The sequence below is a fragment of the Thamnophis sirtalis genome, unplaced genomic scaffold, assembly GCF_051295495.1.
Source record: "Thamnophis sirtalis isolate CommonGarterSnake01/CBP01778 unplaced genomic scaffold, rThaSir2_p1.2 scaffold_7, whole genome shotgun sequence".
NCBI classification, from domain to species: Eukaryota; Metazoa; Chordata; class Lepidosauria; order Squamata; family Natricidae; genus Thamnophis; species Thamnophis sirtalis.
The window spans coordinates 90,692,231-90,719,043 of NW_028261387.1; the positions used below are offsets into that span (position 1 = coordinate 90,692,231).

The 26,813-nt window shown below is 46.0% G+C and overlaps 1 protein-coding gene across 1 annotated transcript in view; it reads right to left on the reverse strand.

Moving 5' to 3' along the window:
- Nucleotides 1–26,813, reverse strand: part of CHRNA4 (cholinergic receptor nicotinic alpha 4 subunit) — a 74,963-nt gene that overhangs the window by 7,823 nt on the left and 40,327 nt on the right. Inside the window, exon 5 of the mRNA XM_087720596.1 lies at nucleotides 11,953–13,333. Within this exon, the coding sequence (XP_087576722.1) occupies nucleotides 11,953–13,333 (1,381 nt within the window). The remainder of the gene's footprint in view (nucleotides 1–11,952; nucleotides 13,334–26,813) is intronic.

Consider the following 26,813-nt stretch of genomic DNA (forward strand, 5'->3'; position numbering starts at 1 on the left):
AAAGAAAGAGTGAATTTTCCTCCTCCATTAATTCAACTCAAGACTTAAAGGAAGCGTCCAAAGGTTTTTCTCTCACCATAATTAATGCTGCCCAAGGACTTGTTACAGGTAGTCCTCAACTTACAACAATTTGTTTCGTGACCATTACAACGGCAACTGCTTCATATTTATGGCCATCGCTGTGTCCCGGAGTCATGCGATCCCCTTTTGGCGACCCTTCTGATGGGCGAAGTCAACAGGGAAGCCAGATTCACTTAATAACCAGGTTACTAACATCAACCTGCACTGATTCGCTTAATGACTGAGGCCCGAAAGGTCGTGAAATGGGGCAAAGCTCGCTGAACAAACGTCTCGCTTAACAAGAGAAATGTGGGGGCTCAATTGCAGTCGTAATTCAAGAACTACCTGCATTTAGAAGAGATTATTTGTAGCTCAGGGGTGATGCTCTCTGAACTTAGGTGTTTTCTTGCAGACGTTTCATTGCCCAATTTTTAACGTCATCAGTGTTCGAAGGGAGCAGGGTTTGCTCTCTGCTTATATATCAGTGATTTTCTCTGTCGGAGTTGGCTGGTTATTGGCAGAGAGGCATTTTGTTCTTTTGTTCCCTTTTTAGTTTTTTTATTGTCTTCTTTTTTTGAATGGTACGTCAATGTGTATCTTTCTAGGCCCGTTGATGGCTTATTTGTCTCAGTGCCAGATTTCCAGGAATTCTCCAGCTCTCCTCCCCAGCAATCGACACCCAGATAAGCAGAGATTAACACTGGGATTAATACCAGACCAACTATCAAGGATTTAGCGACTCAGACAAACAAGATCTTAATCAGGGAACCACCAGGAGAAAACAATACACCCAACCCACATTAACAGGGCAAACTATGGTATGTAACCAGAGAGCAAACTCCACCCTCTTCTAACACTGATGATGTTACCTACTTGGGTAATGAAATGTCCGCAAGGAAACAACCAAGCTTAGAGAGCATCCAGAACCCCAAAGTCCTCCCATCTCCACCACCTTCACCATGCCCTCCTCCTCCTCCCCCCTGCAAACCCCAATCCCTTCTACTACTGATGAAATTGCCTGCTATGGTCGGTGGATCCTGCCTGATTGTGGGTTTCACGCCCACTGCACATGTGCACGCAGTTTTACCAAAACTTACCTCCCATGTTACTTCTTGGGGAGTAACATAGCAGGCTGTTTTCGCCTTCCGGGAGGATCGAGAAAAGCTTCCGGAGCCTGGGGAGGACACTGTGAGGAGGCTGAGTAGGCCACACCCCCATAGCCACGCCCACCAAGCAACTGGGCAGAGAACCGGTTGCTAAAAAATTTCCATCCCACCCCTGACTTAACCTGCAAATATTTATCTCCTACTTAAGTTCCAGTGGGATTCTCCAGTCTCACTTCACGGTCTACTTGTGATTTCCAGAAGGGGATTTTGTGCCGATAATTTAGTTCTACAGAAGCTTTTCCTGGATTTTGCAAAAGACGGAGAGGGTCTGCAAAGAGGGGATTATTTGAAGGCTATTAAAAGCCTAGGCGGGATTAGAGAGAATTATTCCAGCAAAGAGAATAGTGGAGCCTTTGGACTGCAAGGCTCTCTTGTCATGGTGAAGCTAAGCCACCTACAGAGGCCTATTAAAAACACAGCAACAATATATTCTTCTTTTATTACAGAGTCCCCGGGTTCTATAAAATCAAGCAGAATAAAATGCAACAATGACAATCAAGATCTAAAATATAAAACACGGCTGTTCTGACCCCCCTCCTCCGTCCAGGAACGAAAGCCGAGACAAACGTAAATGAGAATGTTTTTTAATAAGTCCAGACTCTTGTTGGCTGAAAGCCAAATCAACAAAGAGATAAGCACTTTGGCAGCAAGTCCTACAAACCTTGGCAGCAATGCAAACAAACTCTGGCAGCAATCCAGCCTGCCAAGTTTGTTTCTTGTTAGTCCCTAACGTTGACTTCTGCAAGAAGGGCGTGGCACAAGCAGTCTCTTCTATAATCTAGAGAGGAGCTTAATGAGCATCAGCTGAGCGTAATTACCTCCTGTAATCAGGTAGTTGTGCTTGACACCGAGTAGCCCTTCGACGGCGTGCATCCCGGAACAACTCACAGGTGGTTTCTGGATCACTTTTTCTTGTCTCCTCCCCACTGATCCAAGGCTCAGGCGCCATCTGGTGGCCAACCAGTCTCTCTGCACCCTGCTCGGAGTCGGAACCATGTCCAGGGTCCTCCACATCCTCCAGGGTCGACCCATTAGACCCCTCGCTGTCGGAGTCTGGTGGCAGTTACACACACAGCTATCCACTTACTTACACCAATCACCCAGAATAGCAACAGCAATAGCAGTTAGACTTATACACCGCTTCATAGGGCTTTCAGCCCTCTCTAAGCAGTTTACAGAGTCAGCATATTGCCCCCAACAATCCGGGTCCTCATTTTACCCACCTCGGAAGGATGGAAGGCTGAGTCAACCCTGAGCCGGTGAGATTTGAACAGCCGAACTGCAGAACTGCAGTCAGCTGAAGTAGCCTGCAGTGCTGCATTGAACCACTGCGCCACCTCAACATCTGAAATTAAAAGGCAAGGGAACTAAGCTAGTCCTCGACTTACAACAGTTCATTTAGTGACCATTTGACGTTACGGCGGCCCTGAAAAAAGGGACTTAAAACCATTTTTTCCACACTTATGACCACTGCAGCATGCCTGTGGTCATAGGATCAAAATCCGGATGCTTTGTCAACTGACTCATATTTAGCTAATTTTTTTAATTAACACACTCCTGGAAAAAAAACCAAAACGCCCTCTGCACAACAACATTGAGGGTCTGTTTGAAGACCTATAATGAAGGAGAACTCATCACTTCATGTAGAAGTTTGTTCACTGCCTGACAGACGTTGAAGGTATCCTTTACTTAACAACCACAGTTGGCACTGACAATTCTGCTAGTAAATAACATGCTAGTTAGGCAAGAGATTGTGTGCCTATAATGTGCAATTTGGAATAGAATAGTATAACAGAGATGGAAGGGTCCTTGGAGGTCTTCTAGTCCAACCTCCTCCTAGACCCACCTCTGTGTAAGCATGAAACAGACTTGCAGTATTTTTTAACTCTATCCTGACTCCTGACTTGAACCTGACAGCCACCAATGAAGAGTGGAGACTCTAGAAAGAGTGCAGAGAAGAGCAAGGAAGAGGATTAGTGGACTGGAGGCTAAAACATACCTTCCCCTTCCTTCCCCTTACTTCACCTTCTTCCTTCCTTCCTTCCTTCCTTCCTTCCTGCCTGCCTGCCTGCCTGCCTGCCTGCCTGCCTGCCTGCCTGCCTGCCTTCCTCCTTCCTCAAAGATGATTAAAGGCCTGGAGACTAAAACATATGAAGAACGGTTGCAGGAACTGGGTATGTCTAGTTTAATGAAAAGGAGGACTAGGGGAGACATGATAGCAGTCTTCCAATATCCTCAAATATTGGAAGACTGCTATCACGTCTCCCCTGATCCTTCACTAGATTAGCCATGTATAGTTCCTGCAACTGAGCATGGCTCAGTTTGAGCCAGCATTATGCATATGCAGCAGCTGCCAAAAAAGCCAACACAGTTCTAGGCTACATAAACAGAGGGATAGAATCAAGATTACGTGAAGTGTTGATAGCACTTTATAAGGCCTTGGGAAGGCCACACTTGGAATACTGCATCCAGTTTTGGTCGCCACGATATAAAAAAGATGTGGAGACTCTAGAAAGAGTGCAGAGAAGAGCAACAAAGAGGATTAGGGGACTGGAGACTAAAACATATGAAGAATGGTTGCAGGAACTGGGGATGTCTAGTTTAATAGAAAGAAGGACTAGGGGTGACATGATAGCAGTCTTCCAATATCTCAGGGGTTGCCACAAAGAAGAGGGAGTCAAACTATTCTCCAAAGCACCTGAGGGCAGAACAAGAAGCAATGGGCGGAAACTAATCAAGGAGAGAAACAACTTAGAACTGAGGAGAAATTTCCCGATAGTGAGAACAATTAATCAGTGGAACAACAGACGTTGTAAATGCTCCAAAACTGGAAGTTTTTAAGAAGAGATTGGACAACTACTTGTCTGAAGTGGTATAGAGTTTCCTGCCTAAGCAGGGGGTTGGACTAGAAGACCTCCAATGTCCCTTCCAACTCTATTCTCATTCTGGTTGACCCACAGTTTTCATTAGCCCTAGGAAGAGAATCTGCATGATCAAGTTAGTTGTTCCTGCTTATTCATATGAGTTGTGAAGTGACAAACTTCTCTAACTCCAGTTAGATCATTATTTCCCACACAGTCTCCATGCCGGCCAGACACAGAACGGAATAGTTCTTCCTCACTAAATATTTAACCTTCCCTTGCTGATGCCTATATTAAGCAGGTCCATGGGGGAGAGAGAGGGGGGGAGGGAGGGAGGGAGGGAGAGACTGAAGAGCTATAAAGATTGCCCAAGAAAAGCAATCCCTTTGTGAGTCATCTGCAAGGGATGACATTTACTATAGTTGTCTGAGGACAGAGAGCTTGGAGTTTTAAAATAAATCTGTATTCATTGTAAGCAGCCTGGCATTTTCCTTGATGTCAGAATAACAGAAGAGTTGGAAGGGACCTCGGAAGGTCTTCTAGTCCAACTCCCTGCTCAAGCAGGAGACCGTTCCTTCCAGCGTTGGCGCACTCTTACAATTCCTGAAGGCAAGTCGTGCCACCTTTTGGGGGTTTCCAACCCACAATGCGCTGACTAGCCAGACAAATGGCTCTCTTCTAAGTTGCTCCAATTTAAAGAAGAGCCTGTATTAAACCTGTGTGTAAAAACTACAAACTGACAGAGTCACACCTCAATGTGAATGAAAGTAACAGAGGAATACAATTATATTCCATTCTGACTGTGGAATTCTGGGAGTTGGAAGTCCAGATATCATAAAATAGCCGAGGTTGAGAAATAGTGGTTTATACAAATTCTTTCCTTCCTTCCTTTTTTTCTTCTTATCTCTCCTTCTTTCCTTCTTTCCCTTCCCTTCCTTCATACTTCTCCTATTCATCCTTCCTTCCCTCATCTTTTCCTTCCGTTCTTCTTTCCTTCCTTCTCTCTCCTCCCAACCTCCCTCCCTCACTCACTCATTTCTTCTTCCTGTGCCTTTCCTTCCTTCCCGTCCCTTATCTTTCTCCTTCCATCCATCCTTCCCTCCCTCATCTTTTTCCTTCCATACTTCTTTCCTTCCTTTCTATCCTACCAACCTCCCTCCCTCATTTCTTCTTCCCATGTCCTTCCTTCCTCCCTCCCCTCCCCTCATCTTTCTCCTTCCTTCCCTCATCCTTCTCCTTCCTTCCCTCATCTTTCTCCTTCCTTCCTTCCATCCATCCATCCTTCCTTCCCTCATCTTTTTCCTTCCATCAATCCTTCCTTCCCTCATCGTTCTCCTTCCTTCCTTCCATCCATCCTTCCCTCCCTCATCTTTCTCCTTCCGTCCATCCTTCCTTCCATTATCTTTCTCCTTCCATCCTTCCTTCATTCATATTTCTCCGTCCATACTTCTTTCCTTCTTTCTCTCTCCTCCCATCCCCCCCTCATTTCTTCTTCCCATCTCCTTCCTTCTTTCTTTCCTCTCTCTCTTTTTTCTTTTTTGCCAAGACTTCACAGGATGATAGCGCACCACAAAAAGAGAGGTTTTGTTGAAGCTCAGAATCAAAAGAAAAATCAGAGTCCCAGGCATCTGTTCCACTCCAGTTAAATGAAAAGGGGTTTTGAACAACTCCCTCCAGCTCACGATCAGGGGCTCGGTCTGACTCCCCTGCACGTCACTCGCTCGGTTTTCCTGAATTTTGAAATGCCTTTTATATCTCCTCCTCCTCCTCCTCCTCCTCCTCCTCCTCCTCCTCCTCCTCCTCCTCCTCCTCCTCCTCCTCTCCGCCTGCCAGAAAACCCCGAAAGGCTGCTCTCCCCTCCATCCCTGACATTTTCCATTGCTGAATCACTCTTTTTTCAAATTCTAGAGTCATTTTTGTAAATTGTAGACACAAGGGATCATGCGGGCTGGCCTTGTCCTCGGCTTATCTAGAAAGGCAAATCCAATTAAACTCTTCAGAAAAATGAGTGGTGAAACCTGCCATTTTCGATCCCTTCTCGGATTTTTTTTTTTATAGGCCTCTTGCAAGGGACACTTCCCTCTGCTTGGAGATAACAGTTTTATGGACAGGTTATTAGACCCAGAAGTGTTTGATACTCACTCTCCAGAGGGGATGTACCATCCCTGAACAGGAACCGTTAACATGCCCTGGTTTACTATGCACACAGTCGCCAACCGCTGTGATGTTCAATTCTCATGCTAATCCCAGGGGAATCTATAGACATGATCCATCTACAGATAGTCCTCGACTTACAACAGAACATTTTCAGTGGCAGGATTCAATTTTTTTTACTACCGGTTCTGTGGGTGTGGTGTGGCTTGGTGGGCGTGGCAGGGGAAGGATAGTACAAAATCTCCATTCCCTCCTCACTTCAGGGAAAGGATACTGCAAAATCTCCATTCCCTCCCCATTCCAGGGGAAGGATACTGTAAAATCTCCATTCCCTCCCCACTCCAGGGAAAGGATACTGTAAAATCTCCATTCCCTCCCCACTCCAGGGGAAGGATACTGCAAAATCTCCATTCCCTCCCCACTCCAGGGGAAGGATACTGCAAAATCTCCATTCCCTCCCCACTCCAGGGGAAGGATACTGCAAAATCTCCATTCCCTCCCCACTCCAGGGAAAGGATACTGCAAAATCTCCATTCCCTCCCCACTCCAGGGAAAGGATACTGCAAAATCTCCATTCCCTCCCCACTCCAGGGAAAGGATACTGCAAAATCTCCATTCTCTCCCCACTCCAGGGAAAGGATACTGCAAAATCTCCATTCTCTCCCCACTCCAGGGAAAGGATACTGCAAAATCTCCATTTCTTCCCCGCTCCAGGGGAAGGATACTGCAAAATCTCCATTCTCTCCCCACTCCAGGGAAAGGATACTGCAAAATCTCCATTTCTTCCCCACTCCAGGGGAAGGATACTGCAAAATCTCCATTCTCTCCCCACTCCAGGGAAAGGATACTGCAAAATCTCCATTCTCTCCCCACTCCAGGGAAAGTATACTGCAAAATCTCCATTTCTTCCCCACTCCAGGGGAAGGATACTGCAAAATCTCCATTCTCTCCCCACTCCAGGGAAAGGATACTGCAAAATCTCCATTCCCTCCCCACTCCAGGAAAAGGATACTGCAAAATCTCCATTCTCTCCCCACTCCAGGGAAAGGATACTGCAAAATCTCCATTTCTTCCCCACTCCAGGGGAAGGATACTGCAAAATCTCCATTCTCTCCCCACTCCAGGGAAAGGATACTGCAAAATCTCCATTCCCTCCCCACTCCAGGGAAAGGATACTGCAAAATCTCCATTCTCTCCCCACTCCAGGGAAAGGATACTGCAAAATCGCCATTCCCTCCCCACTCCAGGGGAAGGATACTGTAAAATCTCCATTCCCTCCCCACTCCAGGGGAAGGATACTGCAGAATCTCCATTCCCTCCCCACTCCAGCGGAAGGATACTGCAAAATCTCCATTCTGTCCCCACTCCAGGGAAAGGATACTGCAAAATCTCCATTCCCTCCCCACTCCAGGGAAAGGATACTGCAAAATCTCCATTCCTTCCCCACTCCAGGGGAAGGATACTGCAGAATCTCCATTCCCTCCCCACTCCAGGGAAAGGATACTGCAAAATCTCCATTCTCTCCCCACTCCAGGGAAAGGATACTGCAAAATCTCCATTCCCTCCCCACTCCAGGGAAAGAATACTGCAAAATCTCCATTCTCTCCCCACTCCAGGGAAAGGATACTGCAAAATCTCCATTCTCTCCCCACTCCAGGGAAAGGATACTGCAAAATCTCCATTTCTTCCCCACTCCAGGGGAAGGATACTGCAAAATCTCCATTCTCTCCCCACTCCAGGGAAAGGATACTGCAAAATCTCCATTCCCTCCCCACTGCAGGGAAAGGATACTGCAAAATCCCCATTCTCTCCCCACTCCAGGGAAAGGATACTGCAAAATCGCCATTCCCTCCCCACTCCAGGGGAAGGATACTGTAAAATCTCCATTCCCTCCTCACTCCAGGGGAAGGATACTGCAGAATCTCCATTCCCTCCCCACTCCAGGGGAAGGATACTGCAAAATCTCCATTCTGTCCCCACTCCAGGGAAAGGATACTGCAAAATCTCCATTCCCTCCCCACTCCAGGGAAAGGATACTGCAAAATCTCCATTCCTTCCCCACTCCAGGGGAAGGATACTGCAGAATCTCCATTCCCTCCCCACTCCAGGGGAAGGATACTGTAAAATCTCCATTCCCTCCCAACTCCAGGGGAAGGATACTGTAACATCTCCATTCTCTCCTCACTCCAGGGGAAGGATACTGCAAAATCTCCATTCTAAAATCCCCATTCCCTCCCTACCCCACTAACCTGCTTTACAGCTCAGCTGGGACTCGGGAGGAAGCAAATAGATGGGGTTGGAGGCAGCCAGAGATAGTATTTCCCAGTTCTGTGAATTATTCAAAATTTCTGCTACCGGTTCATTGGAACCGGTCAGAAATGGCTGAATACCACCTCTAGAGACCATTCAAAGTATAAGAACTGTGTAAGAAAACTCATAAAACGGGGCAAAACTCACTTAACAACTGTCCTACTTGGCAACAAAGGAAATTTTGCCCTCCATTGTAGTCATAAGCCGAGGACTACCTGTTTCTTTAACTTCCAAAGTGTTATAATGATCTTCTCTAGCCTCTCCTGGTATTTTCCTCCTGCCGAATATGTCACTGCATAGTGGAGCGTGTAGAGCCAGGAAAAAAATATATCTAAAGCCCAAGGCATTGCACGGGTCAGTTTCAGCAGCTGGAAAGATGGAGAGGCTCACCAAGAAAACAGAGAAGGCAGCCAAGCTAGAAAAATAAATAAATTAGAAGAAGGAGGCCAAGAGGTCCTTGGGCCAGCAGGCGAACATCAGCAAGGAAGCTGGGTGAGAAGGTTATGATAGCAGCCCCGTGGATTTATTACCAGCCGAGAGGCCAAAAGACATTTGACAGGATAGGCAGATGCTACCTCACCATCTTGGTCTCACCTGCTGCCTTTGTGCTTCAAACATCCCTCTGGTTCCTAAGAAATCTTCCACAGAAGGTAGAAGGTGGAAGGTGTGTAAAGGTAGACCTCAACTTACAACAGTTCATTTAGTGACCATTCAAAGTTACAACAGCACAGAAAAATGTGACTTACAACCAGTGGTGGGTTTCAATTTTTTTTAGAACCTCTTCTGTAGGTGTGGTCTGCTTTGTGAGAGTGGCTTGCTGGCCATGTGACCGGGTGGGAGTGGCTTGCCAGCCATGTGACCGAGTAAGAGTGGCTTGCCAGCCATGTGACTGAGTGGGAGTGGCTTGCCAGCCATGTGACTGAGTGGGCGTGGCCAACTTGTAAAATGTGGTGAAACTCACTTAACAACGCTCTTGCTTAGCAACCAAAATATTGGCTCAGAAACTCTGGCATTTGAAGCACGCAAGTCTTAAAGCTGTCAAGTTACAAGACCTTTGCACCCCTAACCCCTTAGAGGGAAAAAAACCCAGGGGTGTTCAAACTTGACAGCTTTAAGACTTGTGGACTTCAACTCCCAGAATTCCTCCTCTCGCTCTTCATCTTGATGATGTGCGGACAGGCGGGGGGGAGGGAGCTGGAACCGGTTCTAAACAGCATTGTAGATTTGTGGAACCTCTTCTATAGAAGAGCTTAGAACTGGCAGGAACCCACCCCTGCTTACGATTGTTTTTCGCCATTTTATAACCTTTCTGGCATCCCCATGGTCAGATGATCAAAATTCAGAACCTTGACGACTGGCCCATATTTATGACCGTTGCTGAGTCACAGGGTCACGTGATCCCCTTCGGGGACTTTCTGACCAGCAAAGACAATGGGAAAGCCAGATTCACTTAACAACCATGTGTCAGGGTTCCAAACAACATCCAAATTTTACAAATTAATATCAACCGCCGTGATTCGGTTAATGAGCGTGGAAAGAAAAGTCGTAAAACGGAACAAAACTCACTTAATAAATTTCTCACTTAACAACATAAACTTGCGGCTCAATTGTGGTCATAAGAGCCGAGGTGGCGCCGTGGTTAGGGTGCAGTACTGCAGGCCACTTCAGCTGACTGTTATCTGCAGTTCAGCGGTTCAAATCTCACCGGCTCAAGGTTGACTCAGTCTTCCATCCTTCCGAGGTGGGTGAAATGAGGACCCAGACTGTGGGGGCGATATGCTGAGTCTCTAAACCTCTTAGAGAGGGCTGAAAGGCCTATGAAGCGGTATATAAGTCTAACTGCTATTGCTATTGCTAAGTTGAGAACTAGCTGTATTGCGCGGGTCAGAAGGAGCGCTGAGAAGACATCTGTATCCCCTTCACATCCTGGACGTAAACTATTTTAACTCCTCTTCTCGGGATGGCGCTACAGGGCATCGCAGGCGAAACCAACTAGATAAAGGCCTAGGTTCTTCCCTTGTGCCATCACTCTGATGAACATCTAATTCTTGCAGCTCTCTCTAACATCTATATATATTTACCCGTGGAGGAGGGCTGCACTATTATCACTTATCCTTCTTATTACCTTCTCTATTGTCCTCTTCCTCTTGGCATTATGATGATGATGATTCTCTCTTTTGCTTTGCATGAACACTGATAATTTCTGTATTAAACCTATGTTATAAAAAGTACAAATGGACAGACTCACCCCAAAATGTGCATGAAAATGCCAAGCAAGCTAATGCAGAAATACAATGAACCTCCCATGATGGCTGGGGAATTCTGGGAGTTGAAGTTCTGGAATCTTAAAGTTGCCAAAGTTGAGAAATGACGGTTTATGCTCCTTCCTTCCTTCCTCTCTCCCTCCGCCCTTCCCTCCCTCCGTTCCTTCCTTCCTTATTTACTTACCTACTTACTTACTTTACTTGGATCTACCTTCCTTCCTACCTTCCTTCCTTCCCTCAGCTGTCTTCTTTCCTTCCTTGCTCCGTCTCTCATTTCTTCTTCCAGTGACCTTTCTTTTCCTTCCTTCCTTCCTTCCTTCCTTCCTTCCTTCCTTCCTTCCTTCCTTCTTTTTTTTCTTTCTTTCTTTCTTTCTTTCTTTCTCCCTTCTTCCTTCCTTTTTCTTTTCCTTCCTTCCTTCCTTCCTTCCTTCCTTCCTTCCTTCCTTCCTTCCTTCCTTCCTTCTCAAATTTATATGCTGCCCATCTCACTATCACAGGAATCTTATATAACTTTGATGGTTTCATTATTTAACTAATCACTGGTGGGGGGGGGGGCTCTCATGTCCACCCCACCCACATTGTCATAATTTCATTGGGGACCAAATCTGAGCACAGAGAACACACCCCTCCGACCGGATTGTGCGCAACAGTCCCATCCTCAAAATTAATCTCCCGAAACACGTCGTTCCAACTCAGAACCTGCTGCAATTCACCGGAGTTAGAAAAACTCATTTGGGGCCCCCTCCAGAACATAACTCAATTTTATGTTTTGCATTCCACCTAATACATGAATTCTACAAGGGCTACTCAATAGCAATAGAGCTTAGACTTATATATCGCTTCATAGTGCTTTTACAGCCCTCTCTAAGCGGTTTACAGAGTCAGGCTCTTGCCCCCAACAATCTGGGTCCTCACTTTACACACCTCGGAAGGATGGAAGGCTGAGCAACCTTGAGTTTGGTGGGATTTGAACTGCCAAGTTGCAGGCAGCTGGCAGGCAGCAGAAGTAGCCTGCAGTACTGCACTCTAACCACTGCGCCACCTCAGCTCTATCAAAAGTCCCATCTGTTCAGTTTTTGGCTTGCCAGGAGCAAGCAATGAGGAAAAAGGGCCCAATTTTTTTTTTTTTTTACTTACTGAGAAATCAGCGTCTTCTGCTCTCAAGTGGTCTGCGATATAATGCACGCCTTCGACGGCTAACTTCAAGGCGGGTGACATGAGCAAAAACTGCTGCTCCTTATGGGCTTTGCTCCCTTGTCCCGACGTGCTGGCGGATTCCTTCTTTTTACATTTACATTTACAGTGGGTGGCTTTGGCTTTAGGCTGGTCCACGTTCAGATGGCCCTGCGGGGACGCTGGTGACCCACTGGACTGGCCGTTGGTCTGGGAAGCCTCTTCTTGCAAGTAGCAATATTGGATGCTCTTGGATCGGTAACGTATGGTCCCTTCTTCCGCTTTTCCTGAGCTGCTGTACATCTGCTGGACACTTAAGGATCGGCCTTGGCCCATTGAGCCGGACTGAAGGTCTCCGAGCGGGTGACTGGGAGGCTGGAGTGAGGTGCAGCTACCTCGGATGGGTTCTGGGTTAGGCAGCATTGAATACTGGCCAGAGGGTGACTTACACACCGGCTGTGGACTTTTTTGGTCCTCAAGTTGGGTCCCAAAGGACGACGTCGGGGACTGTTCATTGCTCGGCGGGCTGTTGGATGACGAGGTGATAAAGTTGGGCTCCACTTCTGTCTCCGACCAAAAGCGTTGCGAGTTGGCTATTTTGTGCATGGACTCGATGAGCTTCTTGCAGTTGTCCTTGACTGCCGAAGGGCGCTTCATGAAGAGGAGGCGCGGGACGACATCCAGGAAAACCCGCCGCACCCAGTCGGGCATGGTGTGGGTCCTGGGGGAACGGTGGTGGACGTTGAGCACGAAGACGGTGATGATGATAGACAAGGTGACGAAGATCATGGTGAAGAGGAGGTACTCGCCGATCAAGGGGATGACCAAGGACGTGGAGGGGATGATCTCGGTGATGAGAAGAAGGAAGACAGTCAAGGACAGCAGGACGGAGATGCATAGGGTGATCTTCTCCCCACACTCAGAGGGCAAGTAGAAGACCAAGACGGTCAAGCACGAGATCAGAAGACAAGGAATAATCAAGTTGATGGTGTAGAACAGAGGGAGACGCCGGATGATGAAGGAATAGGTGATGTCTGGGTAGATCTCCGAACAGCACTCGTACTTCTTGATGTTGTAGTTGCCCACAGCATTGATGATCACCCATTCGCCGCTCTCCCAGTAATCCAGTTGATCCACATGGTGGTGCATGCTTTCTAGGTCGATCTTGGCCTTGTCGTAAGTCCACGAACCGAACTTCATCGTGCAGTTCTGTTGGTCGAAGGGGAAGAAGGTGACGTCGATGCTGCAAGAGCTTTTGTAGATGGCGGGGGGCGTCCATTTGATCCGACCGTCGTAGAAGAGGTGGGCTTTGGTCAGATGGGTGACCGCGAAATCCCCGTCGGCGCTGTGGGAGGGAAGGAGAAGAAAATACAGGGTGGAAATATTGTAAACAAGGTAAAAATATGTTTTTAACTAGAATGTATGGGAATCATATTAAAGCTGTAAAATAATTATGTTATGTTGATTATATAAAATCTGAAGATGCCTATTGTTAATGGAAAATAGGCGGAAAAGAAATGATAACATTGTCTGTTTTTAAAGAGAAGGAAAAATTATTTTGTTTGTACATGTTAAAAGTTAGAAATTGGAAAACAGGAGAAGAAAAGTAATACGGCTAAAATTGGAAACAATGGAAATATAATGTAAAATGAATCATGTCTTTTGGTGGGAATGTTAAAGGGGGAATCCGGACAACACTCTGTTCACAAAAGATTTATTTTTACTATGCAACAAAAAATAAATAAAAAACTTGATTTTTTAAAAAAAGAAAATACAGAGTGGATTTTTGGGAGGAAAAGCACCAGAAAGCAAGACATGAAACAATGGATGGAAACTAATCGTGGGGAGAAGCAACTTCTTGAGTTTTGTATTTTTCAATATCAAGGCTCAGGAGTTATTGCTGGGATCCTACTTATTATGGGATAGAAGAAGGAGTCAGCCTATTCTCCAAAGTGCCTGAGGGCAGGAGAAGCAATCATCGTTTCATTTATTTATTTATTATTACATTTATATTGTCGCCAATTCACCCAGAATATAACAAGCACATTTAAAAACAATAAAACTAATTTTAAAAAACCAAATAAATCAATATAATAATAAAATCATAATAAAATCACTCCCCACCCCGGTGACATCAGATCACACAAGCCATTTAATGGGCTCCATCTTGTTCCGAGTGTAAAGTTTCCAAAAGATGACCTAATTAATTTACGAGCCTCGAGACAAAGTTCAAAAGAAATCCATTCATTTATTAGGATCAACATTTTGGCATGTTCTTCTGTGGAGCCGAAACTAACTTCTGCTTAATTGTGCTTGAACTTTACCCCTGTATCCCCTCCCTTCTGTCTGTGTCATAAATCACATCCACCAACAAGGTGCTGCGGCAGGCTATGAATATGCACACTTCACGCGCCAGTTGTAGGAATATGAGACCTGACTCTGGCCAAAGGTATGCATGGGATTCTCCTCCCTTTTCCTATGTCAATGATAGTAGTCATGGAAACGCTTTACAAGTTGACATCGGGTTTCCCCAGGCCTGCTGGCAGAAGCAGCTCTTCAGGGCCTTCTGGAAGAGAATTAGAATGTGGGCCATTCTAATCTCAGGGGGAAATATGTTCCAGAGAGAGGGAGCCACCACAGAGAAGGCCCTTCTTCTGGGTCCCATCAGGTGTATCTCCCTCGGGGGATGGGAGTCACAGCATTCCCTTCCTCCCTGCTCTGATAGTTCAGGTAGATGCGACCAGCAAGAGACGGTCCCTCAGATCATCTTCTTTTAACAACCTCACAATAATGGAATCTGGGCAACTGAATGAAGCCGAGTGTTTACTGGCCGGATGCCCTTCCTGTCGCCAATGTGGAGTTTTGCTCAGCAGCCGTAGTCTCATTGTGCCCAGAGAGAGAAATATCAGCCTCTACCTAGGGTCAAACTCAAAACCTCCTGATTGTGAGGCGAGAGCACCACCTCTAGGCCGCCGCACCACTCTGAGGGCAGGACAAGCAATAATGGATGGAAATGAATCAAGGAGAGATCCAACCTGGAAAGAAGGAGGAACTCTCTAACAGTGAGAACAATTAGACAGCTCGCCTCCAGAAGTTGTGGGTGCTTCATCACTGGGGTTTTTAAAGAAGAGACCGGATAGCCATTTCTCTCAAACGGTATCGGGTCTCCTGCTTGAGCAGGGGGTTGGACTAGAAGACCTCCAAGGTCCCTCCCAGTTCTATTCTGACTGGCTGGATCATCTGAAAGGGGGTTTCCTCATTCACTTATGGCTGACCCAGTAAATAAAACAGGCAGAGAGGCTGGAGAAAATGGGCTACGGATGGCTGGCTCATTGTTTACATTTGCCTTGCTACCTTCAAGCCGCAGAGTGAACCTCGCTCCAATCAACATTCTTTACTGAAATATTCATCAAAGCCATAACGATACTGAATGATCCTCAACGCCACCATCACTTTCAGTTCCTTTGTGTTTCCAGTGAGTTAAAGGCCTGGCCGCATCTTCCCTTAAGGGGAGATATATTGGCCAGCTGAAAACAAGAGAGATCAAAACGCTGAGTAAGCTAATAGTTAGGGATGCCACCAAATCAGTGGTTATTATCATCAAGTACTCTTCTGACCTAGGCTTCCCCAGCAGCACGAAGCCGAGTCCTGGCCTCGAGAAACCCCTTTTATTTAATTTACACTGAATTCCTCTCCAGCAAAGTCTTTCCTCTCCCACCGTCTTTCAAGATAGTTCACAATTACCGACCTTTATCAGGCTTGGAGAGCAGCCAGGCCGATATCTTTCAGATGCCGCAATAATTGGCAAGAATGCAGGAATGGACTAATTGTCCCCTGCAAACTCCACTCCCCTTTCGCTCCTATTTTATTCCCTATGGGAGGGGCCATTCACCATCCACCTGTGGCCTTACTCCCAAGTCGACTCTTGTTCCTTAGCTGTTTCCTTTATCTGGTAACTCTGCACATGCACACACTGGGAACAGGCTCCAGCTGTTCCTCTGCCTCACTGCTGTCTAGCTCCGAAGGCAGCTGATAACTGGCATACGGCCCTGGCCCCCTCTCTGCCTCCAATGCATATCCCTCGTCAGAGCCTTTCCCAGACTCCAGGACTGGCCCATGTTCCTCCCCAACCTCCTCACTGTCCGAATCTGCTGCCAATTCACAACCAGTCCACAACAGGTAGATTCCCCCCATCCCCTCTGTGTCGAAAATACTGTAATGCTGGGTCAATTTTTCCCTAATTATTCCCATCCATGGTGGGAAATGACTGTCAAAGCAAAGGACAAACGCAAAACACACGCACACACAAACACACACAGGGTGGGAAATCCCTGCCAAAGCAAATCCCAAATACACACAAACGCACACACAAACACAAACACTTGAAGCTTGGTGCAGTGCTACTTCACAGTTGCTATTTCTGGCCCTTTTCACTTCTGCTTTGTGGGATGCTGGGACGCAAAGTTTCTTAATTTATTCCCATCCACAGTGGGGAATGAAAGTGCCAAAGCAAAGCACAAGCACAAAAAACTAACACACACACACACAAACACAAACATAAACACGCACCTCTAGTTTCGTAAAGCCCTGGCTGCACATTTTTTTGTTTGGGCTATGTGTGATGCCAGGGCAAATTTTCATAATTTATTCCCATCCACAATGGGAAAGCTCTGTGAAAACAAAGCATGCCCACACACACAAACACACACACACAAACACAGTGGGAAATCCTTGCCAAAGCAAAGCACAAACACACACAAACACAAACACTCGAAGCTTCGTGCAGTCCTATTTCACAGTTACCTTTTCAGACCATTTTCGCTTCTGCTTTGTGCGATGCTGGGACATACAAAGTTTCATAATTTATTCCCTTCCACAATGGGGACAATCTCTGCCAGCTGACCCACAACCCTCACGGAAGCACAAGTGCCGGTCTAATTACCCACCTGTGGCAAAAGCAGGCAGATTTCTACTGCAGGTGACAGACGTAACATGTTTCTAGACCTGTGGGGTTTTTTTTATCATTATTATTATTATTCATTTCCTCACAAAGAGTCAGTGCTCTCTTCCCTTTGAGATTAAAAAACAAAACAGGGAAAGCCTGTTCCCAGAGATGGGGAGGGCACCGTTTTGCAAACTGCACCCCCACCCCCCATTAAAGCACCACAGAGCATTTCAAGACCTTTATGGTGCACAAAAGCAATCACGTCTTCCTTTTTTTAAATTTTTTTCTCTTTTAGTATATTTTATTTTCATTTTCATACACTCACATGTATACACCATACAGTATTAAACAGTAATTGCATCAATTCCTCTTGTCGACAATGCCCCAGAAAATAAAAGCCCAATATATCTCTTCCATTCTCCATACACCACTTTCTTCCACCACTCTCCAACTTTCTATCTTCCCTCCATCATCCCCCTCTACCCTACTTCCCCTCGCCCTCTACCACTCCTCTCTCCAGATCCGCTCCCCCCCTTCCCTTTCGCCTTCCCAACCACCCTCTCTCCCTTCCCTCTCTACCCATCTTTCTTCTTTCCTACTCCTCCTCCCCTCGGTGTATTTCCACTATATGTTAATGTATTTGGCTTATCCTATTTTAAAAGAAAAATTAGAGAAAAACAGTATACATGTGAAGTCACATTGCATTGAGATCTAACACATCATGTCTAGCCTAATGTATATCCCTCCCTCCCTCCCCCCGACCCCCCGACCCCCCCTCCTTCCCAGAACCTGTACACGGTATAGATTTTTAACAAACACAGTCTAAAATCTATTGAGAAAAAAGAAATAAAGAAATTAATAACATCACGTCTTCCTGAAAGCGTTTCACAAAATGGCGCCAGGCTTCTTCTACTGTTGACCTTCTAGGAAGGCCAACTCTTCCCTCTTCTTCACCTGTGGAGATTCGACAGCAGCAGCTGTTTCGAAACCCATTTGTAAATGACTGCAAAGGGTAAAATGTAGATTAAGCTCTTCCTGATAATTAAAATCCCCCCTCCCCTCTTCCCCGTCCCTGTTCCCTCCCTGCCCATCATCCCCCTGACCCGCTTTCGGAAAACCCCAAGATCGGCCAGCCTATTAGTTTATGTCACAGCAAATTTATTGATTGACAAATGGTGTTCATTTTCTCCGCTTCCAAATGCCACATGTGGCGTCTGAACCTGGGCAAGTTAATTATTCAGCCTGTTTTGTAAGTAAATGAAATGCAGGTCTAGTCACTCGCTTAGGAGAACATTAAATCCTAGTCATCGTGTGGTGTGGGGCCACCAGCCGGCAGCAGTGCCGTCAGCAGATTCGGACAGTGAGGAGGTTGGGGAGGAACACGGGCCGGTCCTGGAGTCTGGGGAAGGCTCTGAGGAGGGCTCTGTGTCGGAGGCAGAGAAGGGGCCAGGGCCATCTGACAGTTACCAGCTGCCTTCGGAGTCAGACATCAGGGAGGCAGAAGAACAGCTGGAGCCTGTTCCCAGTGGGCGCATGCGCAGAGCTGCCAAGAGAAAGGAACAGCTAAAGAACAGGGGTCGACTTGGGAGTGAGGCCACAGGTGGACGATGAATGGCCCCTCCCAGAGGGAATAAAAGAGGAGCGAAAGGGGAGTGGAGTTTGCAGGAGACCATTCGTTCGCTTAATTGGTTCGTGACTCTCCGAGACTCCTGCCAAGTTCTGCAAATATCGGCCTGGCAGCTCTCCAAGCCAGAGAAGGTCTGTGATTGTAAATCCTCCCTTGAAAGACTTTGCTGGATGTGAAGGAGCAGAACTCACAGTAAATGAATAAAAGGGGTTTTGTCGGGACCAGGAGTTTGCTTCATGCTCTTGGGAAGCCTCGGTCACAACATCGTGCGAGGAGAACCATTTTTCCAGACTGGCTTCTGAAACCGACCCACAACTGTCCTTTTTAAATGGTAGAAAGACTGAGAAATAGATGGATCAGAAAACGTGACTCACGACCACAACTGAGGCATACATTTCCATTGCTAAACAAGACAGTTGTTAGGGGAGCTTTGCCTCGTTTTATGACTTATCTTGCTGCAGTTGTTAAGCGAATCACTGCAACTGTTCGGTCAGTAACATGGTTGTTAAGTGAATCTGCCTTCCCCCACTGACCTCGTCGGAAGGTCGCAAAAGGGGATCACATGATCGGGGGCGTTGCAACTGTTATAGATTAACTGAGTTGGAAGGGACCTTGGAGGTCATCTAGTCCAACCCTCCTGCCCAAGGAGGAGACCCTACACCATTTCTGACAAAGGGCAGTCCAGTCTCTTCTTGAAAGCCTCCAGTGATGAAGCTCCCACAACTTCCGAAGGCAACTTCTGTTCCATGGGTTGATTGTTATCTCTGTCAGAAAATTTCTCCTTATATCCAGGTTGCATCTCTCTCCTTGATCGGTTTCCATCCATTATTCTTTCAATGGGAAATAGCTTGACACCCCTCCTCTCTGTGGCAGCCCCTCAAATATTGAAACACTGCTATCATGTTTCCCCTGGTCCTTCTCTTCCCTAGACTATCCATGCCCAGTTCCTGTAACCATTTTTCATAATTTATTTTCCAAAACATCAAAGGGCAGGACAAGCAGGCAATGGATGGAAACTAATCCAGGAGAAAAGCATATGAGCCGAGGTGGCGCAGTGGTTAGAGTGCAGTACTGCAGGCCACTTCAGCTGACTGTTATCTGCCGTTCAATAGCAATAGCAATAGCAGTTAGACTTATATACCGCTTCATAGGGCTTTCAGCCCTCTCTAAGCGGTTTACAGAGTCAGCATATTGCCCACAACAACAATCCGGGTCCTCATTTTACCCACCTCGGAAGGATGGAAGGCTGAGTCAACCCTGAGCCGGTGAGATTTGAACAGCCGAACTGTAGAACTGCAGTCAGCTGAAGTAGGCTGCAGTGCTGCATTTAACCACTGCGCCACCTCGGCTCCTGAGTTCAGCGGTTCTAATCTCACCGGCTCAAGGTTGACTCAGCCTTCCATCCTTCCGAGGTGGGTGAAATGAGGACCCAGACTGTGGGGGCCATATGCTGACTCTGTAAACCGCTTAGAGAGGGCTGAAAGCCCCATGAAGCGGTATATAAGTCTAACTGCTATTGCTATTGCTATTGCTAACCTGGAACTAAGGAGAAACTTCCTAACAGTAAGGGCAATTAACCAGTAGAACAGCTTGCCTTCAGATATTGTGGGTGCTTCATCATTAGATGTTTTTAAGAAGAGACTGGACAGTCACTTGTCTTAAATGGGATAGGGTCTCCTGCTTGAACCGGGGGCTGGACTAGAAGACCTCCAAGGTCCCTTCCCAGTTCTATTCTGATTCTGTTTTAGCTTCCAGTCCCCTAATTGCTCTTCTCTGCACTCTTTCCAGAGTCTCAACATCTTTTTTTATCGTGTGGTGACCAAAACTGGACGCAATATTCTAGGTGTGGCCTTACTAAGGCTTTATAGAGTAGTATTAGTACCTCATGGAATCTTGATTGTATCCCTCTGTTAATGCAGTTTAGGATTGCATTGGCTTTTTTGGCTGCCGCCGTACACTGTTATTATAGGCACACGTGAGTTGCCAAGCAGCTGAATTTTTAATCACATTAAAGTAGAATAAATATATGGATTAAAAATATAAGAATGAAGACACGGCATAAAAGGGACAGTTAGAAGTTTGCTTAAAGGAAATATCATCAGCCTCTAACCACAAGATGTTCTAGCCAACGTCCCTATGTCAAAAGTCCAAACCACAAGGTTCAGATAAAGTTCATTAATGACACGTAGTCCATACCTGTAACAAAAGGAGAAGTAAGACCCCATCTCCTTATAAGGCTTTCCCCAAAAAATAACCACTAAGAAATGTGTTAAGTATTTCCGTGTTGCAATGCTTTTGAGAATGTATGTGTGCTTCGATAATGAAGGTTGTTCAGAACTTGCAATGCTAGCCATGGGCTAGCTTTCTGAACCTGGCTGCCAAATAAACTTTTCCTGTATCCTGAGAAGTCTAAAGCCTGTCATTTTTTGCAACAACATGACCCTGGGGACGAGCAAAGTCACTGGGGAAGCCAGATTAACGTAAAAACCGTGTTACTAACTTAATAACCGCAGTGATTCCTTTAACAACTGCGGAAGATTGTATAATGGTCAGGATTCACTTAATAAATGTTCCGCTTAGCAGCAGAAGTTTTGAGCTGAATTGTGGTCGTAAGTCAAGGACTACCAGTATTGCAAATTAAGGCTTCCCCAAAAAGCAAAATTAATTTTGCAAGCAGACTACCAAAAGATCACGAATATTTATGGAAGAGGGGAAAAAATGGATTGATCGATTTGGTTTATCAGATCTTAAAAAAGCCAAATCCATCTACTGGGCAACTTTCTAATTTGGTGAGATTTATGATATTTACCATGTTTTAAAGAAATATATATTCAGCACGGTGCAGCTGGATTTTGAAGCGGCTTTAAAAAGTTGGCAGAAAAATATTCTGCGGCTGAATATATACAGAATGCTGATTTCTGAGCCAGTTAACACTAACTGGATATATTTCTCAGTTTAGTTTTTGAAGGAATTTCTCCCAGGATCGCAAATGAACTGAACTGAAAGGAATTATTATTTTTTCTCTGAAATGTCTATGTTTTGCAAAGGTATCCAATCTGTGGACTTCAACTCCCAGAATTCCTCAGCCAGCCATGATAATTGAGGAATTCTGGGAGTTCTCGGAAGTCTGCAGGTCTTAAAACTGCCAAAATTGGACCCTTTTGTGTTAGAACATTTAAATCTCATTAATTGATAGAGTCACCTTATTGGTGAGATAGGCAGTATATAAATGTAATCAATCAATCAATCAATAAAAATAAATAATTAGAGATGGGAGCCAACAGAGTGGAGAAGGAGGCAGGGACTTCAACAAGTTTGGTGGAAAGTTAGGAAGTCTTTTGTTCAGTACAAGTAGTCCTTGTTTAGTGGCCATTCAAAGTTACAACGGCACTTTAAAAAAGTGACTGACAACTGGTTTCCACACTGATAGCCCTTGCAGCATCCCTGTAGTCACGACATCAAAATTTGGGAGATTGCGAACTAGCATGTAGAAGTAGTCCTCGACTTACAACAATTCGTTCAGTGACCATCAAAGTTATAATGGCACACAAAAAAGTGACTTATGACCATTTTTCACAGTTCTAACCACAATCATGTGATTGAAATTCAGATGCTTGCTGTCTCACATTTATGACAGTTGCAGTGTCCCAGGATCATGTGATCCCCTTTTGCCACCTTCCGAAAAGCAAATTTAAGGTGGAAACCAGATTCACTTAACAACTGTGCTACTAACTTACGGTACGAACTGCAGTGATTCACTTAATAACTGTGGCAAGAAATATCGTGAAATGGGGCAAAACTCAATTAACCGATGTCTCGCTTAACAGCAGAAATTTTGGGCCCATTGTGGTCGTAAGTTGAAGATTACCTGCATTTGGGACAGTTTTTATCATTTATCATTTTATTAGGATTTATAGGCCGCCCTTTTCCCTGAGGGGACTCAGGGCGGCTTACAATCATAGGGAAGGGGGTGAAATGCAAAAACAAACAATATGTGAACAAAATAAAATGGTAAAAACACAACTTGCATTCAACACTCAACACTCGGGCGGGGTGAATTTAGAAACCTATCCCCAGGCCTGTTGGGATAGCCAGGTCTTAAGGGCTGTGCGGAAGGTCTGGACGGTGGTGAGGGTACGTATCTCGACGGGGAGGTCGTTCCACAGGGTTGGAGCTGCAACAGAAAAGGCTCTCCTCCGTGTAGTCGCCAGTCGGCATTGACTGGTGGATGGAATTCGGAGGAGGCCTAATCTGTGCGATCTAATCGGTCGGAGGGAGGTAATCGGCAGAAGGCGGTCTCTCAAGTACTCAGACCCACTACCATGGAGTGCTTTGAAGATGGTCATCAACACCCTGAAGCGCACCCGGAGATCAACAGGTAGCCAGTGCAGCTCGCGGAGGATGGGTGTTATGTGGGCGAACCGCGGTGCGCCCACTATCACTCGCGCGGCTGCATTCTGAACTAACTGCAGTCGCCGGATGCACTTCAAGGGCAACCCCATGTAGAGCACATTGCAGTATTCCAGCCTAGAGATCACAAGGGCTCGAGTGACTGCTGCGAGAGCCTCCCGTTCCAGGTAGGGTCGCAACTGGCGGACCAGGCGAACAACAGTTGCACTGTCCCAAGTTAGGCGACATTAAGGAACTAGTGACGTTAAGCGAATCCGACTTCCTTCATTGACTTTGCTTGTCTAGGCTACCAATGGTGACCCTGGGGACAGTTACGACGGTACCACGAATGGTTGTATGTCAAGGACTATCTGTATCCTTATTTTTCGTTGAAGAATCTCCAGCCAGAGATTTCTGCCAGACCACTGCAGCACCAGCAGATACCCAAAAAAGTTACGCTTTGGTTTACTAACTAAGGTAATTCCATTGGTTCAAAGGGGTAAGAAACTTGGCTGGCCCTTCGTCCAAATGATTTACTGCAGATTAATGCTACTTTGCCAAGAAACCTCACTGAAGTAGGCTGCAGATGGAACAATTAAAAGTAAGTACTCTACCAGGGAGGACAATCATTTGGAGGAAGACCAGGTATGTCTGGGGTGGGGAGGGGGGGAATGCCTCTCTGAAAGCAACTGTCTCCAAACTTGGCAACTTTAAGACTTGTAGACTTCAACTCCCAGAATTCCCCCAGGCAGCATGGCGAATGTTTTAGAGGGATAATATTTAAGATCTCTGGACTTCAGCTCCCAGAATTCCCTAGCCAGTCATGCTGGCTGAGGAATCGTGGGAGTCGAAGTTCGCAAGTTTTACAAGGTTGGAGACCCCAGCTCTAAACAAAATGGGACAACTTGCTGTGGCCGATCTGCCACGGCCAACTTACCACAGCCGACTCTCCATGAGACAACTCGGCATGGGACAATTCAATAGTTCAATTTAATCATTTAATCCAATATCATCCAATATCTCGGGGGGTTGCCACGAAGAAGAGGGAGCCAAACTATTCTCCAAAGCACCTGAGGGCAGGACAAGAAGCAATGGGTGGAAACTAATCAAGGAGAGAAGCAACTTAGAACTGAGGAGAAATTTCCTGATAGTTAGAACAATTAATTGGTGGAACAGAAATTGCCTCCAGAAGTTGTGAATGCTCCAACACTGGAAGTTTTTAAGAAGATGTTGGATAGCCATTTGTCTGAAGTGGTGTAAGGTTTCCTGCCTAAGCAGGGGGTTGGACTAGAAGACCTCCAAGGTCCCTTCCAATTCTGTTATTCTATTCTATTCTAAAATAATTTTAAAACTATTTTAATTTTGGGTTATTCACATTTCATTTTTGTCCTTCCATTTGCGTCCTCTTTAATGATTCTATGCTGAGTTCGGGGTTTCTAGTTGGCCACTGTGATCTGGCAGTGGTGGTTCTAAAGGCCTAGAAAGTAAATACTTGGATCCAAAGGAGCTTGTGACCTTTGGACCCATCGCTCTTAGCAATCCTAGCGATAGCAGAGGATGCTGGGAGATGTAGTTCAGCAGCATCTGGAAGGCACAAAAGATTGGAAAACGGAGCCAAACTCACTGAACAAGTTTGGGGGGCTCAATGATGGTCATAATTCAAGGACTAATTGTAAGACATGTGAACTTCAGCTCCTAGAATTCTCCACCAGGAGTTGAAGTCCATGTGTCTTAAAGTTGCCAAAATTGAGAAATGTTGGTATAAAGTAACTTCTGTTCTTCACTGTTGTGTAGATGTTGTTCTGAATTAGGCTTCCCCCAAAAGCACGAAGCAGATTCCTGGTCCCAACAAAACCCCTTTTATTAGATGAATGTGATTTCCTCTCATTCACATTCAGCAAAGGGTCCCCTGGGGGGGAGGGGAGAGGTGGTTAATTGTGTTATGTTAACTTTTATGTTATTCTCTTTTCAGGAAACGTTTTTCTTCTGAGGAGCGGCCGCCTGTCAGGCCTGCAGTTATATCCCTTTTAGGATCTGTGGCCTGCCAAACTCTCTCTTATTTCATTATGCTGTTTCTTTAGTGTAGTAGCTGGGAGGGGGGAATAGAAAGGAGTAGGATTGCGGAATGTGTTGTTGTCATTCTTTTCTAGAAGCCAAGGTCATCTTTTGTCTCCGCACCTCGGCACCTGACCGGAACCAGCAAACAATTTTTCAAAGGGGAAATTATGGCCACACAACAAATCTTATCTAGCTTGGAAAGGTGCCATGTCAATATTTTCCGAACGCAGTGCTGTGAAAGAGACTTGGCACAGAGTCTCTGAGATTCACGGACAGATTTTCGTAGTCCTGAAATGAATGAACGAATGAATGAATTGTTTCCTGCAAAAGCCCGCTCCCCTTTCACTCCTCTTTTACTTGAGAGGGTACTTGAGAGACCGCCTGCTGCCAATTACCTCCCATAGACCCGTCAGATCTCACAGGGTTGGCCTCCTCCGGGTTCCGTCCACCAGCCAATGCCATCTGGCTACTACCCGGGGGAGGGCCTTCTCTGTAGCAGCTCCGGCCCTTTGGAATGAACTCCCCGCGGAGATCCGGACCCTCACCTCTCTCCAGGCCTTCCGGAAAGCCGTCAAAACCTGGCTGTGCCGGCAGGCCTGGGGTTGATGAGTTTCCCTCCCCTCTCGACTTGTATGGCTGTGTGATTTTCGTGTATTTTAATTATGTGTATTGTTGTTTATGTTTCCTTTCCCCCCTGAGTTGTTCGCCGCCCTGAGTCCCTCCTGGAGAAGGGCAGCATACAAATAAACCAAATACAATACAATACAATACAATAAATACTTCCTATGGGAGGGTCCCTTCACCATCCACCTGTGGCCTTACTCCCAAGTCGACCCTGATTTCTGAGCTGTTCTTTTCTTCTGGCAGAAATGCGCATGCGCACATCGGGAACAGGCTCCAGCTGTTCCTCTGCCTCACTGCTGTCTAGCTCCGAAGGCAGCTGAGAACTGCCAGATATCTCTTCCTCCGATGCAGAGCCCTCGTCTGAGCCTTCCTCAGACTCCACGACTGGCCCATGTTCCTCTTCAACCTCCTCACTGCCCGACTCTGCTGCCAGCTCTGCTGTCTGCTGGCAGGCCACACCACATGCTGAGTTCCTAAGCAAAGCCACGTTTCCCATTAATTTCACAACGGTGAGCAACTTTGTAGAAGTCCATGCAGGATTCGAGGCGGGTGAACGAAATGACAAAGGTGTTTTCTTTCAAAGTCAGAACGAAGCAGGCCGAGTGCCCCCAAGATCTCTCTGCAGCATTTAACGAAACGCAGGTTGTGTTTTCCTCGCAGCAAAATTCAAAAGAGCAGACGTGTTTTGCTCCAACTTCAAAGCGAAATTTTGGCATCCACGAATTTGTTTTGAGCTCACCTCATGGCAAGGTTATTTCCTGCATCTCAAACACTCAAAATATTGGCACGGGTGGTAAATTTTCAGTCTTTTAAAAAGCATACCATTCAGTTACTCATAATTAACTAATGATGCGTTGGAAAGTCTCCATGATGCTTTAAACTCCTTATCTCTAATTAGTCTTTAAAAAAATATTCAACAGCTCACCCCACCCCGCCCAAAATATTGTCATTTGATATGGTCAGACGCTGTTCTAGGGCCAGAAGATAACCGCATTGTGAGATGGTTTGCCTAATTTTCAAGTTCAGAATGTCAAACGGGCTATTTCAAGTTTTTTGACATCCGACCCTTTCTGTTCCTTCCTTCAGCTGCTTCTGTGAAACGCAATATTGAGATCACTTTTTTTCCCTTTCTGACAGGTGGATGAGACACAATTTCCCTAAACAAGGACTTACAGATGTGAA